General features: G+C 39.3%; 1 protein-coding gene across 1 annotated transcript in view; it reads right to left on the bottom strand.

Moving 5' to 3' along the window:
* The window catches only part of LOC131680183 (photoreceptor-specific nuclear receptor-like), a 101,926-nt gene that overhangs the window by 5,328 nt on the left and 74,065 nt on the right, over positions 1–22,533 (bottom strand). The window contains exons 5-6 of the mRNA XM_058960902.1: positions 19,294–19,408; positions 18,540–19,093 (exon numbers count right to left, since the gene is read on the bottom strand). Coding sequence (XP_058816885.1) covers positions 18,540–19,093; positions 19,294–19,408 — 669 coding nt within the window. The remainder of the gene's footprint in view (positions 1–18,539; positions 19,094–19,293; positions 19,409–22,533) is intronic.

Genomic DNA, 22,533 nt, shown 5'->3' with positions numbered 1-22,533 from the left:
AGCGCTGAACAGAATAGCGATCCCCAACTATCTATGCCGGATCTTGAAGAGCTACTTCCAGAGCAGAGTGCTGCTGTACGAGAGGAACGAAGGGCCGATGTCAATGCAAGTACACCGGGTGTTCCTCACGGCTCCATTCTCGGTCCAACTCTTTGAAACGGGATGTATGATGGGGTCTTGATACTGCGCCCTATCCAGGAAAATCGTGGGTTTCGTGTACGGAAGGGGGGGGGGGGGGGGGTTCGGAGACGACGCGTCGCTAACGGTGATGGTTAAGACACTTGAAGAAGTGGAGGTGTCTGTGGCTCGATTAAGAACTGGATGGACGAGGGCAAGCTGCAAGACGCAGTTGTTGTTCATCAGTAACTGCAAAGTGGTGCAGCGGATCGACGTCGGAGGGCACGTGAATTGCATCGAATCGTGTATTGAAGCAAATGGGAGTAATAAACGACGGTCGGTTGGCTTCAACAACCACGTCGGATCCCGCCTGGGGTGCGGCACTGAAAACCAAGCGAAACCACAAAAAGCTTAACAGGAAGTTGCGCTGATAGCCTAACGAGTCGCGAGTACGTACAGAACAATATCATCAGAGGCAGTATGCATTATCGCCGGGATGATCCCCAGCTGCATTACCCTGGTGAAGGATATCGAGGGCTACAATCGGAGAATCACCAGGAAGAAGGTGAGAATCGATTTGTTGGCGAGGTGGCACCAGGAATTGGGCCATACGGAGAAGAGAAGGTGGACTTACGGTGCATCGCAAATCTGTCGACGTCGTTAATAGAAAGCACGGAGGGTGGAACTTCTGTTGGGCCTCGACTGCTACAAGAAGCATCTTCATCGATTCGGATACACAAGATCACCGTTTTCCCCGGAATTTGAGAACGTCTAGGAGGCACCGGAGCACGTAGTGTTCGAATGTCAGAGGTTCGAAGCGATACGCAGAGAGATGTTTGAAACGGAATGACCGGACACCAACCCGGATAATGTCGTCGACAGAATGACAAGCGACGTAAACACATGGAACGCAGTCAACAGAGTGGTGACGCAGATAACGATTGCCCTAGTGCGGAAATGGCGTGATGAACAGCGAGCAACGCTACCGGGAGATCAATCACCGCCGAGCAATTCTCGCCGAAGTCGACTGGATCCCCCGCCAGGGACTAGCAGAGTAGATCGCAACAGAGCACTGGGTATGGGTCGTCGGGGCACCAACAAACAGGACGCTACGCTCCATCGAAAAAAATCGGAATCGCCTTACTCCACCGGAATCACCGGACCAACCTCGGCACCAGGTTGGTTGACTCGGTTTCGGGAGAACTTCTCTCGCCAGAGAACTCTTCGTCCATTGTCAGTAACTAGACCGAGTAATTCACAAACAAGTCGGGAGCTGAATGGATCAACGGGGAAGTGGTGCTAAATGGCACGAGGAGGGCGTCAAAGGGCTCAAGAATTTGGGGTGTTTAATGGCACAAAAACGCCGAGTCGTGGTGCTGAATGACAGAAGGGAACCGAAGGGCTTAGTTAATTAGACAATCTGAAGTTTGCCGCCCAGATTGTCTTCGTAGGAGAAAAGCACTAATTCTCGATCCATAGCTAGCTTTCGTACTGCCATAGAGAAATTGTGACATTGTGTGGATAGTCGAAAATGGTCTGTGTGTCAAGAAGTGGTGCTCAAACCTTGCAGACGGAACTAACTAGCCACCCCCCCCCCCCCTTCTCCTTCTCCGAAGTAATGCCTTAAGGTAGCGCCGTATTTGTTTCAGCGGGTTGGGTGACTGATAGAACCCCTTCCATGAGTGGGTTTTTGTACAATTTTCTTACTCTTAAAAATACACACATAGTCTTTTTTATGAGCGTGTCCACTGGAAAACAGAGAAAGAATGACCGGAACGGTGAGAATGGAAAAAAACGGTGAAAATTCACCTTTTTATTGGAAACACTGAGAAAAGATATGTCCTCAAGCAGGAATCGAACCAGCGATTTCCCAGTCTCTAGTTGGATGCGTTAACCACTCCGTCAACGAGGAACTGTGATGATGTCATCACATATTCCCAACAGTATCGTGATCATCACCACAGCCCCCAATATCCTCCTAATTGGCCTACCGACCCCCAATGTCTTCTATAAGCAGATCGTCACCTCTCCCTCTTATCGATCGGGCCAAATTTCTCTCGTTATCTATTTTTAGGGCCAAACAGTGATAATAAATATCTCAAGCCTTGAGCGCAGTCCACTGGACCTAAAAATAGATAACGAGAGAGATTTGGCCCGATCGATGAGAGGGAGAGGTGACGATTTGCTTATAGGAGACATTGGGGGTCGATAGGTCTATTAGGAGGGTAGTGGAGACTGTGATGGTGATCACGATACAGCCAGGTTTTTACGCGGGAGATACGTACCGCGTAAAAAACCGCATAAAAAACCACGTTAATTGGAAAATCCGCGTTAATTGGAAAATCCGCGTAAAAAACGCGTTAATTCGAAAATCCGCGTAAAAAAACTCTCAGCAAAAGACTTAGAATATTTTTGGAAGTTTTTTTTGCACGGATTTCGCAATTAATGCGGTTTTTGCAAAAATAGTCCTTTTGAATGCAAAAGACTTAGACTTTTTTCTGAAAAAATCCTTTTAAATGCAAAGAACTTAAAAGAATTTTGGAAGCTTTTGTTTTGCGCGGATCTCGCAATTAATACGGTTTTTGCAAAAAAGTCCTTTTGAATTTGATTTCAAAATGGTGTCAAAAATAAATTTCAGGCACCTACTCTTCAAGACCACTCCGAAAATACCCATATTGTTGAGGTGTGGGCCATAAGGAGGCTTGCAGACATGTTCTATCTTTCCGAAAATCAAAAGTATTTTGCATTCAAAAGGACTTAGAATATTTTTTTGCAAAAACCGTGTCAATTGCGGAATCCGCGCAAAATAAAAACTGGCAAAGTTCTTTGCATTTAAAAGTCTTTTGCATTCAAAAGGATTTAGCGTATTTTTGCAAAAACCGTTTTAATTGGAAAATCCGCGTAAAAAAACCGCGGTAATTGGAAAATCCTCACAAAAAACCGCGTTAATTGAAAAATCCGCGTAGAAAACTCTTTAAAAACCGCGCAATAAAAACCGCGTGAAAACCTGGGAATATGTGATGACATCAACACAGTTCTTTGATGGCGGAGTGGTTAAGGCCCCGAACTAAAGACTGGGAGATCGCAGGTTCGATTCCTGTTTGAGGACATATCTTTTCTTACTGTTTCCAATAAAAAGGTGAATTTTCACCGTTTTCTTCATTCTCACCGTTCCGGTCATCCTTTCTCTGTCTGTTTTCCAGTGGACACGTTCATAAAAATCCTTAAAAAAGGAAAAAAAGACTCACGTCAAAACAAGGAATATGCATAGTTTTATTTTATATGCGAAAAGCAAAAAGCTTCCAGGAATTTCATGCGTAACCGCACTCTTTAACTCATAACTCCGGAACCAGAATTTCGAAAATTTCGAAAAGAAATTCTACAGCAGTTTATAAGTATAGGGGAACCCGGGGCTATTAAGACAGTAGGGGTAATTCGGACCCCCTCGATTTCTCAGAAAATTGTAAGACTTTTTGACTGTCGTACATATTCGTGGAATCGCTATTCTGAAACATTAATTTTAACAGCAGAATCTAATTATTTGTTTTGTTTATAAAGGCGATACAACGTTTTTCATTTTTTTGCCATCCTCAAAAGAAAAATCACAATAATGCAAAAACCGTAATTAAAGCAACAAATAAAATTGAAAAAAATGAAAGGTATGTATTTAAGAAAGCTTGAGGCTCTTATTTTGGAATGATTTTTGTTTGGATGAAACCACAGATATTTTCAAGACGCTAACCACTTTTGCGCGAAATGAGCGTACGGGGCTATTCGGACCCCTATTCTATCAAACACCGTTTAGCGGTTTCGCTGGCGATTGCACACGGCATAGCAAAGAAAACACATGATGCGCCAATCGACAGCTGCGACTAACCAAATTAAGTTTTTGCATCGGATTTTTTTTTTGTTTCTTAAGGAGTTTCTCTAATAAATATTTCACAGGTAAATATAGTTATATTGTAAAAAAACTAAAAAAAATGACGGTCTGAATTGCCCCGTAGGGAGGTCCGAATTATCCCAACATTGTAAAAGGATGGAAAAACGTAGAGTTTTGCAAATCGCCACCTAGCGCTGCCATGGAGTGGTGCAAATTAATTTTTATGGCACCAAAATGTAGTTTAGATTTCAAACTAACAATTAGAACTTTTGACCGATTAATTTTTTCACATCTATCCACCTAAAAGGGCGATTTTCTTAGGTAGGTCCGAATAGCCTTCCCCTACCATAACTATCATTAGAAATAAAGTTCTTCGAAACTGCAAATCACATCGAAAGTGGCCAAAGTCGTCAAAGATGGTTTAATTGGGCGTCAGTGAGCCAGAATCACAAATCTCTGCATTCTGGAAATTATTTTATAAATTTTGGCGTCATTTAGATAGCCAGATGATACCCGTTAATAAGAGAATTCTTATAATTCGCACTCTTTAAACCGTAACTCCGGAACCAGACCTCCGATCCAAATATAATTCAATGGTAGCCGATGGCCTTTTCAGCTGTTTTAGTTGAGGATGCTGGTTTATTTGTTGTTGTCAGTAATGGTGTCTGTATTATACTTAGTTGTCTCAGCACAGTTTTTTTTTTAAATAGATAAATCAGAAATTAGAATATATTGGCTCAAATGGCATGTTCCCCGTATGTAGTCGTGGATTTGTGACTTGCTAGGGATTCTCATAATTTCCTTTGCGGAAGGAAAGGAGGAGGTAACAAATAGAATTGAGAGGGTGGGAAGAAGTAGTTGAAGTGGTTAAAATCGCCTGCGAGCAAACCTAAAGCTCTTTGCAACATGTGATAAGAAACTTTGGTATATCTCCGAGTTTCATCCGTCCAAACACGGTGTCGGCTTTGTAAGGTCGGCCGAAAACTCCGCTACTGCTGGGCAGTTGAATATCAGATTATATGAGGTTCCGTAGTCGGTTTCACAAAGATCACATGAAAATGACTCAGCGCGCTGAATAGTTGCCATGTAATAATTGAGTTTGGAGTGGCCGATTAAAATTCTGGTCAGCATGCCACAGTGGAGTTTTGAAAAATGTAGGAGATTTTTCGAAATCACTGGGCAAGGTTGTTCTAGAAACGCCTTTGTTTGGCGTCACGTTTGTAGATTTCTCCAATAATTGCGGTGCTCTAACGAAACCCTGGACCGTATTTATCTAAATTGGCAGGGCGGGCTCAGGACCAACGAAGTCAGTCGCTGCACCAGCGCTGGCGAATTTGACAGTCCATTCATTTCCAATAATACCGGAATGTCCGGGCACCCACACAAGGTAGATAGTCTGGATAATGCTTAGTTCTTCGATTCCGGTTCGGCACACGATCACTAGCTTGGTTCGTGATTTGTCCGAGCTAAGGGCCTTGTTTGCAGCCTGACTATCGGAGCAGAAGTTTATAACTTTGCTGGATAAGCTTCGCTGAAGGTCCGATTGTACCCTGCACATAATTACGAAGATTGCTGCTTGGAATAGAGTACGGTATCTACCTAGTGAGTGAGATTGTTCAGAATTCCGCAAAACGACTGCTTGGTATAACCTGTGGACTGATATCAGTACTAGCTTCATTAGCCTAGGCTCCATTTTCACTTTCAGAAATTTGAAGTCAATAGCGGTGTTGTGTCGAAGCAGCACTATTTCGAAAACTACACTCAAAACAGCAAGAAGGAAGTTGCTAGTTGTCGTTCACGTTGTACTTTGTTCCATTTAGTCAAGTCCAATCTGTTGAAACCGTTGGTGATACAAAATCAGAAACCATTTTCAGTAGTGCTTCCTGAGCAAAATCTAACATCAGAATTACAGAGAAGTAACATATCATTTTGATGTCATCATATGAAATCTTAATTTGATTTCATGATCTTATGAAATCTTAATTATAATTGTCAAATGTTCTGATTGTATTCTTCAAATTTCTTTGGCAGAACATCAAATTAAATACTTGTTTTGCCATAAGCAAGAAATTTTACCAACGCAATGAGATCTCACTTTGCGTTCGCCGATAGCAGAAATAGTTTTCTGTTCAATGTCATCTTTTTTATTTTAAATTTTTAATTTCGGATTTCATAGCTAATTTTACGGTCCCAAATTTTTTAAATATTTCTTCTGTCTATGGATCCCATGAAATAATCGATTCTATTCCTGATAAAACAAGGTACCAAGTTACAGTTTTTACAATCCGATCATGCCGTAGGCTTGGACATAAAAATAAATAAGTCATGAAACCTTTTGGGGCCGATAATGTAGTTACTGACGGTTTGAAAGAGGTATTGAGGGAATACGTTTCCCAGAGACGTTGTTTAGCAACGCAACCCTTATTCTTTCTGTTTTCGTAAAAACGACCTTAATCTGAACTTTTCCACTGTGAATGAAGGAGTGGAATCGTGACGTAGTCTTAGCCAAAGGGAGATTCGGAACTCAATATGTTGGTCAAATAATATTGAATACGGTTCTAGTTAAGTAATACCTATGATGTCCGACCTAACTATAGAGCTAAAAATGAATTCACATCCGAAGGACTATAAAATTAAATCTCCTATGTGCAATTGCAATACTCTTTAGGCTTAAATTGCAATTAATCATCGAATCACTTCTCGATTGCAAAATCCCACCCGACACGGGGCACACGCTTCGCAACCCTCTTGGGATATTTACCGAAAATCATCGCAGCACCAGGCTCAATTTTACTTTGAACATAAACAATCTTCTAGGTCGTTCTGTTGCCTTTGTATCAGTACGACTCGCTACTTCGGATTGTGTCAGAACGAACGAAAACAGCTAAATGGCTGTTAAACGGCTATAAAATTTCAATGAAAAACTCATATCTGCTGTTCCCGGGTATTCAATTGGAAAAGTTTTTAGAGTAGCAAGTTGAAAAATATATCCTTTTTTTCTGATTCGTCTTGTGCCACCATAGCAAATCACACCAGACGGGACATCAGGTAGGTAGGTATATTGAAAAACAGGGAAATGATTATTGCCGTAATCTAGGGCTAAAACTCGCACAAAAAAGATAACCTGCCTTTTTTTTTTCTTAAGCAATCACAAAGAAAACTTCGACTTCGGTAATGGGTACGCTGTGAGACATTTTCGTTTGCCTTCGCCATTGCGTTGCCACCGTCGTCTGTCGTGAGTCACGTGGTGTGGCATTAGGAGCTTACCCCGTGAATTTCGCAATGAAGGAGAAAAAAACAACAGGCACCCCTCACAACCTGTCCCCAGAGATTGCAACGCAGCCGCGAAGAATTCGTTCAAGATGCAAACAAATATCTCCAGACAGCACCGGCAGAAGCAGCTAAAACATTTGATGCAAAATCCCTTTCGGAAGGCTTTTTATTTGATTGAATTTTTATTTCTCCTCTCCCCGGTCCGTGCTCGTTTGATTTTTTTTAAACGTTCACGTCGCAGACTAGGAGTAAATCCCACTGATTTGCATCGAGGCTAGCGAGCGCCTTTTAACTGTCGCGCTTTTGCGGGTGACATTCGGGGAGTGTAATGTAGAGTAATAAAAAAATTGTTGTAAAATTTGGGAACCTGCAGCAGACGATGACAGTACGACGGACGGGAAAGGATTTGTATGGAAATCAGCTAACAGATGGAAGGGGCTGGGTAGGCTTACCAAAAAGGCTTTTCGTTGCTAGTTTGGTAACAGATTGTTTGATTTGTTTGACTGATGCAAGGTGTGGTGTATTACTTTATTAATCGTTTGATCATATGCTAGATCAACTCACATCCGAACGTATGGCGTCCGGGTTCACACCGCCCTTGCCGTCAAATGTCGTAGAAGTTGGTCACGTGCAAATCTTTAGAAGAAAATCTTCCGAATTTAAAATTGAATCAAAATGATATCCTAGAAAATCTTGTCACAGTTGAAGTCAATTAAAAATATACACCGGTTAAAAAACCTTTAATGTGCGTCCAACGAATTCTTCGGAACATAACTTCTTTGGTAACAGTCTATTATCTTTCCCCGGACATAACCAGCATGGAGGCCGTGTGGCATCGGGCGGGATTAAGTTGCTAAACGGGTTGAAGTGGCTGGCAGGACTAAAATATGCCAGTCGCGCACGAAGTGTCGTGTTACCCTTACTGTGTTAAGCGAATCTCTGACAGAGTGGAAACGTAGCACAAATTAATCTTCAACATTAACGTACAGCAACTATGAATGTATTCCGCCTTGTGTAGGAAGAAAAAGTTTCTATAGCTTTGGTCCAAGAACCTTATTTCCATAAAGGAAACTTTTATGTTGCAAAGCTACTTAACCCCGTCTTCGTAGTTTGGCATGGCATGACAAATCCACGTGAAATGCCTCATGCATGCATGTTTTATGTTACTCATATTGACCGCATAATGAACCATTACCTTCTGATGATTTCAAAAGGGTTGTATCATACTGTGGCAGAAATTGGTTTCCCCTTATACTCGGCGAAGATACAAATGCCCACCACGTAATTTGGGGCTGATAAACAGATTAATAAACCGAATCATCAACCAGCAAACGAGTGCTGAGAGTGGGCGCATCCCCGAAAGCGAACAAATGGAATTTCGATCACTCCACCATGTAGATGGTCTCACGCCTGCCCTCTCTAAAATCATTTAAAGAAACCACAAAAATATTTCCCTTTAACCCTCCGGCACTCGCGCGAATGGCTCCCCGATTGAGCAGCCGCTGGTGCTGAAAGAAGATTTCGCTAGATTTTCTGAAGGTTGCACAAAATACAACGGCCTGAGTGCCGGAGGGTTAAATATACAAAAACCATTTTATCTCCAATCACAAAATTGAAAGATCCAACATCGGAACAATCTAAGCGGAATCCGATCTATCACATTCCTTGCTAAGATTGTGAGAGCTCATATGTCGGATTAACAAATCAAGTACTCAAACAACGGCTATCTGGCCACCGCTCGCTTATAAAACGATACAACGATTTCAAATCGTCAAACTGTGAGCGGGAGACAGGAAACGCAGATGAGTTAAAAAACAGCGCTAATGGTTCACATGATCGATTTGTCAAAAACCAAAATTCTTGATCATGACAACAGACTACCGGCCCTTCAATTTCTAAGAAATGTGCCGTATTTTCAGTGACGGTTCAACTATCAATTTAAACGCAACATACTCTGGTGTGTTGCATTCTCTCTCGCATTAAGCATAACCATTACTCGCTCTTTCTATTATTGTTTCTCTCTCTCCGCGGATTCATTCCATCTGTCAAATTTTCGTTTCTACTACCATCTGTTCCGTACCAAGACGATAATTACACACACTTTTGCTTTATTGAAACATTTCATTGCTCAGTCTGCTAGTAATGTGCGTGGGGTTCCTTTATGCCAGATTTCCGAAAAATAAAATATTTCCGTTAAAATTCATTTCAACCAAACTTAATGATGTTACAGTGTAGAATAGCGTTTTGAGATTCCATGTTCAAAATCACTTGACTATGATATTATTGTAACCGTTGTAAGTAATTCTGTACTGTTTGTAAATCTGCGATTGATTGATATATGATAAGTTGTTAATTGTAGTTTTGCCCTGAAGATGAAGGCGTAGACCTTTGAAGGCTAGCATAAAAGCGTTGCATAACTATCATCGTTCCGTGTATTCCAATCACAGGATGAATCGAATACACAACGTAGGCCGCAGCCATCAGACGAAACATTGTTTCTCTGATGATCCGTCAGTTAATCCGTCGGCGGACCGGTGCCAATAATCGCGTTTTTCAGATTTCATTTGCATTTGTAGCGTCGCGTATATTGGTAAAAATTCGGGCGATCTGACGTTCAAAAGTCCCTTTCGCGTACAATTCTAAGCAATCTCTAACCACCATGAAGTAGGTGACTGTTCGCGGTTGTTCGCGTCGGGTACTCGTTTCGTCTGACCTTTAATCGTAGTGCAAATGCATTGTGTAAAACCTGGCGGAAAATGTAGGGACACTTGGGGTTTTTGATGTCCCATGTGGAAATTCCTGCTAGTTTATAAGATTACCGAGACCAGGAATCACTTACTTCGGTTTTGTAACAGCACCCTTCAAGGGTCACTCTTAGGCCTTTACGAGGAAGCTTAAGATAGAAAACTGATTTTCCTCTTTCGTAAATTTATAGGCACATTAGAAGAAATTCCCACAATAGGATGGTCAGACTCTCGCTCTTTAGTGTACAAGGAAACGTAGAAATTAGTCGTTTTCGATGGCGTAGCGCTCTTTTGCATTCCTTACCGGAGCGTTTCTTGAAAGAATGTTTAATTTTGTCCCACATAATTTATATGCGGGATATATCGAGAGATCATACGGAGTCTCTCCACAGTAGGAAAACTGTTCATGATTCTCTCCACATTTTCCACAGCGTGTCTTATTTCTACAATAAATCACTGCACAGTATTTTAAAACGTCGTTTTCGTGCTCAAAATTAATAGCGTCTAAACCGTTGACTTTAGAGGTATAGTTTGTTCGGAGAAGTTGTTGTTCTTATGATTGCGCATCTACACGAGGTTACCGTTCTGTGATCACCTATAAGTGATATACGAAATTTATTTTTTGAACTAATTGAGATAGAGACTTTGTGTTTTCGATAAAGTTGTAGAAAATGTTACTACAAAAGAAATTGCTAAAGACACTATATATCTAGCTTCAATAGTTTACGAGTTATGGAAAATATTATATGGAAGATCCCTTAAAATTAGTTTTTTCATGATAACTTTTTTAGACATTCTCGTATCTTCTTGGAATCTTCCACAAAGTTGTTTGCGGTATCAAAGCACATATTTTTGTTGAACATAGTTACTTCCTATCTGTTGAATTTAAAAAGATATTCCAAATTTTACGATATTTTTGGGGTAACTTCCACCTTAAATCATTCGTTAAGGAGCAAAAAGGAGCAAACAACATCATAACATACTGAAAGTAACAAACAGTAACTATGTTCAGCAAAAATATATGTTTCGATACCGCAAACAACTTTGTGGAAGATTCCAAGAAGATACGAGAATGTCTAAAAAAGTTATCATGAAAAAACTAATTTTAAGGGATCTTCCATATAATATGTTCCATAACTCGTAAACTGTTGAAGATAGATATATAGTGTCTTCAGCAATTTCTTTTGTAGTAACATTTCCTACTACTTTGTCGAAGACACAAAATGTCTATCTCAATTAGTTCGGAAAATAAATTTCGTACATCACTTATAGGTGAATTAATCACAGAACGGTAACCTCGTGTAGATGCGCAATCATAAGAACAACAACTTCTCCGAACAAACTATACCTCTAAAGTCAACGGTTTAGACGCTATGAATTTTGAGCACGAAAACGACGTTTTAAAACACTGTGCACTGTAGGCCCAATTGTTTGTAACGACGGTAGTTCATGCCTCGCGGCACAAAAAGGCAAATAGGTAGACTAGCCACGTCCGAAAGATCAAATTTTGGAGGATCAGATTTGGCGAAAGGTTCGAAATGAGGTTGATGGAAAATAAGTTTTTAAGTTTTCACATACTGCTTGATTTTTTCCTGAACGCAATTGCTTGCGAACCAGAATTTTCACTGGCCGAAGCAAAGGGTTCTTGAAGGAGTGAACCCCATATATCGTAATTAAGGCCCCTGCTGGAGACTACACCATCAATCCCTACTGCACGGGCGGGAAACGACAACATAGATAAGATACTTCTTTGTTCACGGCCAAGTGGTATTTAGTTAAATCTCGCATATATCGATAATTTTAAATGGCTTATCTTTGCCCTCATTAAAGTTTGTTATGAATATATACCAAATTGGTTACTGACACTTTTTGCCTGTATCAGATAACTAGCAGTTGGGAAATTGGATTCTGAGATGATTATGACTTTCATTGGTTTAGTTTTCGATAAAAAAAAACACAAAAAAATCAGTTTGGACAAGGAAAAGCTTTTTTTAAAATAACTTTTTTCCCTTGTGCCCTTGAATTTTTGACGACAGGTAGAGAACATAATTACCTACCATGGAACAAAATTTCATCCAAATCAAACATGGGTTTTTTTATAAATCGACCTTGAATTTTTAAAATCAATTTTTTTCGGTGTAGGAGTCGATGAAGAATTTGTTCAATATTTTGATTAAAAAATTTGACTAATTTCTTGAAAATCGCTCCTACAACATTTTGACGTAGGACTACGTCTTTGTTTTCGATATGGGGGTGCACTTTGCAAATTCTACAAAAATGGTATGTAACTAAAAGTGGTCCAATTTTAAACGCATATAATTCAGCCATTTAACGATAAATTTCCAATTTTTTTGCACAAATCGCCCCGAAATACTTTTAAGAATAGATTCCAATAGATAAACCCAAAGATTTTTTCCAATAGATAAACCCAAAGATTTCCAATAGATAAACCCAAAGATTCATGGCATTAAAAATTTAAATAATATGCAACCTTGTCAAAATATAGCGCAATTACATACAGAAGATAGCGCTTCCCAAGCCCGGTACGACAGATTTGTGTATCTAGCGCACTACGCTTCTATGAATGACCTCATCATCGACTATTTAAAGAACGGATTTGGCCGGACAAGCTCAGTTGCCTGTTGAACGGAACTGCGCTATGTGTTTTCACAGCCGTTACTGCTTGTGAAGATACGCTGTCCAGTGCAATGCTTTGTTTTGTGCTGTGCTCGTTTCCAGCACACTTTTATGTACAATCTCGAACACAGTTATACCTACACAAAATCGCTTGTACATTCGAGCTGCATTTGCAAACACGGTTAACATAGTGTCGTGGTACTAGTTGTCTCTTTCGCTCTACCCAGCATCATCAGCGTTGACTCATTTTTCTTAGTTCGCTTGGGTTCAATGTTTGAGGCGAATGTAGGTATATCTAATTTGTTGGCAGGGTTACCATATTCACAGATTTTTCTGTAATGTCAGACATTTTTTTCACAATTTTTGATCACAGATTCTTTTTCACAGATGGTAGATTTTTGGCATTTTGATAAAAATTTGATAGATTTTCGGAAATATTTTGATTTTGTGCAGATTTTTCGGAAATTTATCACAGATTTTTTTCCTGTTTCAGTTATCACAGATGGTAAAATGAGATTTTTGACCGAAACACAGATTTCAATGTGGCATCCCTGTTTGTTAACGGATGCATGCGTAACCTGCATGATAGCAATCTGTGCTTTCATTGCGCAAACACGAAAACTTTCTTAGCAACAAATTTACTCGGACCGATGGAAAGCACGGATACATGATTAACACCACTGCATTCGCTACATTTGTATACGTACTTTAGGAAAGTTAAAATGATGACGAAATAAAACTAGAAAGCTTGGTCTATACATGAAATGTTATTATATTGTCTAAAATTTGATTTTTCTTCGCCGGTCCGGGTTTTTTTCCACACACAATCGAAAAGTTTTTACAATTTTTAAAAGCTGATCTTGTGCTATCAAGATTTAGTTTCAGATAGTAGTTCGGTCACGGTTTTCTGTCCTCTTTTTCAAATCTTCTGAAATAAGTTTAATTGAATTCGATCGCCTACTACAAATGAAATTACCTGATAACCAAGAAGGTTTGGCTCAATATGTAACATTCGATGTTGATTGGTTGTGCTTAAACTATTCGTAAGAAATATATTTGATTTATTATTACTCTAAATGAACTAAGAAAATAAATATTTTACATTAAGTAGTACAGTCCTACGTCTACAGTTCGTGCAACCCCATAGGGCTGCCCCTTGTAGTTTTTTTGTAGGATTTGTCATTTTTATACTATAACCATTTGAAAAAAATTGTTAAAAAAAATGTTTGACCCTTTGCAAAAGACAGTCTAGATCATTTTTGGAAAAACAAAGTATGCAAAGTGGCTTTTTGTGACAATGTCTTCATGTACAGAAAGTTTCATTAAAATCTGAGAGGGTGCTGACAACTCTGAATACTATTAGCGCGAAATTCGTCAATTATGGAGAAATAACTCTTCAAAAATAGTAAGAGACTTAGTGTCTTCAGTAAAGTTGCTGATAATGTTATTTTAAACAACTTTGTTGAAAATATGAAGGCTACATGAATGCAGTATATCGAGATATAAAATGATAGTTAACAAATTTTCTTACAGCCAGCTCAATAATTTATTTTACTGTAGGTTTTAGAGACTACCTTCAATAGAATGTGAATTATATTATTTATACACAACAGAATAACCTGTTTTAATGGTTTTCTTTCCCATATCGTCGATGTTGTGCTATCTAATGACAAGCACCATTTTGCACACGAGAAAAATGATTCAATTCAGAGAGGACAATGCTTCTATCTTTTGTGTATTAATCTCTCAATCATTATGAAGTCGGTTGACCATATTGAGAGTGCTTGCCAAAAATGTAATACACTCACATGTCATACGTCTGAATTGATGACAAAATATGTATGACGTATCATAATCGCGAATAAAGAATCAATTATTAACTTTTATTCATATTTTTGGTAGAATTAGATCTATAAACAATCGGTGAGATGAATTTGGAAGGAAATCAGTAAACTGCATTTTTCTCACAATTTGTGTATTTTTGTTTTGAAAATGATTATGCCATTGTATTTCTCAGATAATTTTACACATAAAAACAACTAAAACATCAATATAATTTGAGCCAATCCCAAGACACAGTCATTTGAAGCAAAAAGCTCACAATTTTGCAGCATGTTTATCGCAGTAGCTCATTACCCATCGTACTGATTGCTTAGCTTCACTCACCATTTCCGATCGTTTTTCCCCGTTGGATACCACCAGTCCCAAAATGGCGCTTGTCATAAGATAGCACAATAGCGACGATATAGTATAATATATTTCGATATTCTGAATACATGGAGTAGTCATGTCGTTGACAAGATTAGTAATGGAATGTCATCAACAAAGTTTATTTTAATTATAGAGGCTTTAACCTTACAATTTTTCGGCTCTTTTTCAGGTTAGAAAAATTTCTAACCTGACGTACGGGGTTGGGAATCGAACCCAGGTGAGCTGCATACAATGCAATCGACTGGACAACCACTCTATGGCCGCTTCATTCGATAAAATTGTTTGAAATAGCATTTTCGAAAACTTTGCTGAAGACATTAAATCTCGAACTAAATTTGTTTGAAAAGTAAATTTGTTATAATTACGCCTCGGAGGATTGACCACTAAAATTATTTCATTAGATGAGGTGCTCCTTTACGTTGTAATATCGTGACCATAAAAATTGTTTTCGAGCATTAAATTTACATTTCTTCAATATAGAATCTCACAACTCGAGAACAAGTCCTCGTATACAAAATTTTATTACACCATTCAATTCAACACTCAAATATACACCATTAATAGCCATTAAATTAAAAATTCTGAAACTTTTATTATATCCAATCCTTCTTAGAGGCTATTAATATAATTGATAATACAAAAAAATAAAATACCAATAAAACCGACCTGCTAGAGACAAACGGAAAACGTCATTTGTCATCATTTTCCTTCTACTTTCCAAAATATTATTGTCGTTGTTAATCACATTGAGTTTTTGTCTCAACTCTCAAAAAATACATTTTAAAAAAATTTGTAAAATGTATTTTTTTTGAAATTGTATGCAATCTTTCGGTGAGAAAGTTTATATTTATAAACATCAAACTACGCTTCCCATACGAAGAGCTCATGGTAATTTTACAACTATGGGATCTCGACAAAGAGATCAGTTACAAGATCCAATACCCATAATTTTTCAAAAGTTCCCATGATGCTTAACCAATAGGTTCTCAATGTAGTGATCCGACATTATATTTACAAAATTATTATGGCGCAATATTTAATTAAATTAGTCAGCATAAAGTTTTTTAAGATCCATCCCCTTGCTACGCCACTGTTTTGCGCCCACTGTTTAAAGTTTCTATGGGATTTTGCATGGGAAAATTAACTTTCACAAGATAATTGCTCCAGAAGTCCTAAAAATAAATCGTAATCTCGCTTTTATAGGAAACTAGCTAATACCCATCCCGCGTTGCTGCGACTTTCAACGAAATAGGTGGAAAACACCATTTGTTCCGAAGCGCCATCTGGCGGACAGATAATCCCCAACTAATAGCACACAAACACGCTCCATAACAAATGCCTACTATGTGCAAATTTTTACAGCAATCGGTTAAGCCGTTTGGAAGTCCATAAATCATATATATACAAACATTGACTTTTATATATATATATATATATAGATTTAACAAAGAAACTAAATCTCGCGGACTACGAAACGATCTGAGGCTTGAGAAAAAAGATATTAAGCAGAACCCGATTGATGCTCTGACGAGTGATAAAATATTAATTTTTTCTAGCACCCCTGCTGCTGCTTGTTTAACTATATGCAATTTGGTTATGATCTGTTTGGATACATCACAAGAGTTTTGAGGGATAAATTGAGGCTTATTTTGTACATAATAAGAGTAAGTTACCACACGGAGCCATCTCGGTCCAGTAATATTCTTCCTCTACTTTAATGACGTCAATTTCACATTACAAGGACCCCGCCTTTCTTTCGCCGACGACATGAAAATTTTTCAACAAATACGGGATAAAACCGATACCGAGCTTCTTCAGAGGGAACTGGACAGCTTTAGTACGTGGTGTGATCTAAACAGAATGGTTTTAAACCCGAGCAAATGCTCAATCGTTACGTTCACGCGGAAACGCCATCCGACTCAGTTTAACTACCATTTCTTCGGCTCGAGTATTCTAAGACACTCTCACATCAAAGATCTCGGAGTCATCATGGATTCGGCACTAACATTCAAACCACATACTTCATACATCGTGGATAAGGCATCACGACAGCTTGGGTTCATCTTCCGAATAGCGAAAAACTTCAGGGACGTATATTGTCTTAAATCGCTTCACTGCGCGTTGATCCGCTCAACGTTAGAATATTGTTCAGCTGTTTGGAATCCGTACTACCAGAACGGAATTGACAGAATCGAGGCTCAACGCAGGTTCATACGCTTCGCCCTTCGGCATCTCCCATGGCGAAACAGATTTCAGCTACCGAGCTATGAAAACCGTTGCCAGCTAATACACCTCGATACACTCAGCATTCAGAAGGACTACTCTCGAGCCTTGTTCGTCTCGGACTTACTCTCTGCCAGAGTGGATTGCCCTACAATTCTTGGACGTCTGGATCTTCAAGCCCGCGTTCGAGCTCTACGTAATAACTCTCTTCTGCGAGTTCGGTTCAGGAGAACCAACTATGGTTGCCAGAGCGCTGTTACCGGACTCCAGCGAATTTTTAACAGTGTGGCGACGGCCTTTGACTTCAACCGGACGCGGAATGCGATAAAAGCGAAAATTTTGGAAATTTTAAAATGTAATTAGTTTAAGAAACCACCATTGGGGCCAAGGGGCCTGTTGGTGAAAGTAATAAACATAAACATAGGTTAAATTTTTTGTATATAATTTTACCGTCAGTAGCAGTGATGCTATACAAATTGAAATTTTCATCAATCGATTTTTGCTTAATAACTTTTTTCCACAAGCGTCAGATCGTTTCGCGGTCTTTGAGACTTTGTTTCCTTGACAAATTTCGTATAAAAATGAGATATCTATTTATTTTTAGGAGGTAACGGGCGACTCTTGAAAGAATTATTTAGCAAAAGTCGATTTTCCCATACGAAATCCCATGTAAACTTTAAACCGTGGGCGAAAAATATAGTTTTACCGATCGAGCTTAAAATTGGCAGAGTTGCTCTGACACCTAAATGGGACCCAGAAAGTTACTAGGAGCAAAATTTTATTATTTTTTATGTAACCGCGTCCCACTCTAGTGTCCATGCATAAAGATAGCCTTAACTATAAATAACAAATGCATAATTGAACACATATATTAGAATGATTACGAAATTGTAACCTTCCATGGCAGACAAGTCACAAGCTGCATCCATACTGTATAACTAACTTATCTAAAGTGACTGTTATAGCAGCGCTTAGTCCAGACTTCACATACTCAGCAACCCTTAAGCGATATTACCTAATACCCGTATCACCATGAAATCTAAGTAAATCATACGCTCCCATCCCCTTAACATCCATCTCGCACCCTTCCGTCGGCAATTATTTATGCGGTATTAAAATACCGAAATGTGACAAATAGTTATTTTATGTGGCTTCCCTTGTTAGCTTAAGGTGCACCGACAGCGTCAGCCCAGCGGAACCCTTCATTTAGTTATCCTCCAAGTCACCCCTATTTCAACCAAACTTCATTAGTCAAATTAGGTTTCCCTTTCGACGGGCAGAGATTTTCCTCTCCCTCCTCCTTCCAGCAGAACAGCAGAACTGCATCAAATTATGATTACTATTTTATGGTTGCTATTCCCACACTGAATTGGGTATCAGAAACAACTCCTTCATCTCAATTGGATCTCAGCAAGTGCAATAAAATTTCCATCAGTTTGATTGAATCAACTCACCATCGTTGTCGTTGGCGTTATCCTCCGCAAGGTTCGGACTCGCGGACCCACAGGACGAACTGCTGTGGCCATGCTGCTTGACCGAAGAGTTCTCCTGTCCGACTGAATTGAGGCACCCCGACGCTGCTCCATTTGTGTTCTGATGCACCGGCGAGGCTCCACCGGCGGGCGAATGCTGCTCGCTGGAATTGGAGTGATTTGATGACTGGGTGTTATTGAGATTTTCCGTCGAGCTAAGATTGTTGTTGTTGACCAGAGGACTGTTGTTGTTGTTGTTATTATTGCTGTTATGGCTATTGGCGACGGCTGACATGGCAGCAACAGCCGAAACGTTATGACTGGCCACGTTGACTCCGTTCAGACCCAATGATAACCCATTGGCTAGGCCGTGCATTGCGTGGTGTGGATGGTGCGGGTGGTGATGAGGAAGGCTGTTCACCAGCGAAGAGACTTGGCTGTGATGATGCAGGAATTGACTAGTGGGAAGGCCCGGTCCTGGGAGGATACTCGGCCCGTACCGGGATGGGGAGAGCAGGGCCAGCGAAACGGGAGGGCTGAAATTAAAAAAACGCATCTTACTAAACAAAAAATATTTTTTAAACAAACATTTTATGAATCTCGAAATTGAGAAACGAGAAAATGGTTAGAATGCCGGAAAATTTTTCAGATTAATTACATTGTCCTCGGGGAAGTGTGAAAATCATGAGAGTGACTTTCGGGTGAAAACAAAAACGCTGCAAAAAAGAATACTCACCCGAAAACGCCGACCGCAACCGCAGCTTCCCGTAGGGCACGTCCCTGTTCCATGTCCCGCAGTGCTTCCGGTCTGATTGTTGCCGTATTACGTGGCTGCCGCTCATTTTGAACCGCTGGGAGTGATTATTATTTAAACGCGGGTTTTCCGCCAACCCACCGAGAAGCGTGAAAAGAAAGACAAAAGGAAAAATACCTCAATCAACGTGAATCTGCTACATGTGTGAGAGATGGGTGACATTTTTATGCATAATTAATTTTCTCTGATGATGTGATTTACTTTTTTGCGCGTGTGTGAAAAGATTAACACATTTTAAGGGTCGAAAGAGCTATGCAACAGTGGACACGTGCCGCGGATATCTGCCTCTTCAGCTGCGAAAAGGGGTTAACCGCAGCGAACATCTCAATTGAGATAGCCGTGCATGTTTGAGGTGAGTCTTCGAAGTAGGCTCATCAAATATTCCGAGCGAGCAACTGTCACACAACTGCGCTACATCTTTGGATTTGAACAATCATTATCAACGCGCACACAGACCGTAGCTGAGCGCGGTGATAGGTGCTGCTGGTACGGGTACTGGATATCCAAAAACAACATGTACCAATTTGCAGTAATAGATGTATAATAATTAGTGGCTTTGTAGTCTGTCACACTGGGAAGTCCGGAGCTGGCGCGTGTCTTCAAAGCGCCCGAAGAGCCAGCGCCTCGTTCCGCTTGTTATTGATGCTTCAGTGGCAGCACAATTCGCCCTGGAGATCATTTGAATAAACAACAAAGTGACACTTTAACGCTCGATGATATTCGGAAAGTGTGCATGCTTGTAGTTGTCGTTTTAACCTAGAGAAAATTCGGTTCTTTTTCTGGATGTAGGTCGAATAATGAAGATATGAATCAATCGCTGACATATTTAAATAATTGATTTGTTGTGACTGCTAAATCTGATAATGTATATGTTAGCAAGAAAAAATACTACTTCGTCCGTACCATTATTAACACACTCAAATAAGTCAATTACAGCGAAAATAAAAAAAAATGAACAATGTGGCAAATGAAGAAATTATTGCGTGATTCCGAATGTTTGTTGCAGTTAACCAAAAAAAATTATTTTATCTTTTGTGGCTGCTTCTGTTTGCTCTATATGTTACAAATTGCCCGAATCCAATGTAGTTGGAAGCGAGTTATTTGTCCACATGTATCGTCCCATCCGGGTAGTACATTAATAATGTAACTGAGGACCCACGGTGGTCGGGCACTAGCGACTGAGGACCCTGCCTGAGGCTAAGCTTAGCATCGGCTCGTGACCCTCCTCAGCGTCGGTCAGAGCCTTAGGTTAACACCACGGTTTCACAGTGTACGTGTGGTGTCAATGCATGTTTGTCCTCCTCTCGCAGTTATAGTTTTAAGTTAGCGGATGTATTATAAAAACCTGGTTGGGTGGTATTTTATGTTTTAATATTTTGTATTGTATTAATTAGCGTAGCGTCTTATTCATTTGTGAACATTTTAACTCACCGAGTAAACTCCAAATTAGCGCCTAATTCCTCATCATGACCTTGCGCGCTTTAGAGTCGTATAGTTTTACTGCATGAAGGAGTTTTATATTTAGTATTGGATTTGCGTTTTATGTTGTGTATTTAGTTTACCCATTTGCTGGGCAGCTCAAAACTCCCGCCTGTCCAAACGACCGCCAATGATCAGAGCGCGGCTTCGGTCTATTGTCTGAAACGCGTCAGTTGGGGTTTTGCCCCTTAACTCTGTAATTATTAGTGTACTTAGAATGCTTCTCGTTTTTGTTACTTACTTAGTTTACCACTTTTCCGTACTATTAACACTTAACACTCACGACTTTAGTTTTAAATGTTGGCTTTTGACTTTTTAAAACTTTCTTTCGGGATGCAGAGTATTCGTAACGGACTCTTGCTGGTTACGGAATAAATGAGGAAGATTCCTATGTCATGAATCCTTTTTATTAGTTTTTCTGTTTTAGGCCATTTTTAATTTTTAGTATTTTTAACAAAATGGATTATCATTGTACGGAGCTTTTTTATATTTTTTTTTGACATGCATGTATTTTTGTATTATTGCAGCGAGGACTCACACCGTTGTGATCGTTGTAATAGGGTTTTTCCATCTTTAGATTTGTTCGTGTTGATCTGTTATACGGTGTACTGAATTTGAACATTTGAAGTAAACTATTCCGTTTCTTTTGCCAGATTATATTTTGTGTTGTGACCTAGCCTTAAATTTGCGTAACGGTCACAAGGTCTCAGATTTGATGAAAACCGGTAATGTTTCGGGTGTTCAAAGCCTCATATCTCTGGTTACAAGTGCGTGCGGTGAACAAATTTGATTGCGTCTTGATTGCTGGAGTTTTTTTTTGCAACTTTAAGGGTATAATTCTTTGTACTTTTACTGCGGCTTCCGAATTAGGTCTCAGATTTTATGAAAACCGGAAATGTTCTGAATCTTCAAAGCCCCATATCTCCGGCCACAGTTATGTGCGGTGAACAATTAAATTGCATATTATTTCCTAAAAAATTCCGCAACTTTTGGTATATATATTGTCATACTTTTTCAGAGGCTTCCAATTAATTGCCTTTTGGTCGGATTTCTTCCACTGTATCCACATATCGTATAATCTCTATAGCGCTCCTCTCCGCCCATCAAACCCCCTTCCTATCAACGCCCCCTCCACACCCTTCGGTCAGGTTTCGTTCCCATCCATCCTCTTACAGACCCATTACTCTCTCATTTCCATCGCCTTCACCCAGTGGAGTGGTGTCTCTGAGTTGTGGGTTTTTCATCCTCTTCACCAGTGGCGGATCCTGGGGGAGGGTCTTGAGGGTCCGGAAACCCCCCCCCCCGTAATTTCTATTTTAAATTCATTCTAAGTTTAAAATCATTCCAAACCTAATTCGATTACCAAAACTGATTTTAATTGAATAAGTGTATTATATATTACGTATTGTACAATGAACATTTGAAGCAGTGGCGTAGTAAGAAAATTTTTCGGGGGGATATGAATTTTTTTTAGTATATATATATATATATATATATATATATATATATATATATATATATATATATATATATATATATATATATATATATATATATATATATATATATATATATATATATATATATATATATATATATATATATATATATATATATATATATATATATATATATATATATATATATATATATATATATATATATATATATATATATATATAT

The sequence above is a fragment of the Topomyia yanbarensis genome, chromosome 2, assembly GCF_030247195.1.
Source record: "Topomyia yanbarensis strain Yona2022 chromosome 2, ASM3024719v1, whole genome shotgun sequence".
NCBI lineage: Eukaryota > Metazoa > Arthropoda > Insecta > Diptera > Culicidae > Topomyia > Topomyia yanbarensis.
The sequence above is the reverse complement of the archived record's forward strand: the minus strand, read 5'-3'. Positions and strand labels throughout refer to the sequence as shown.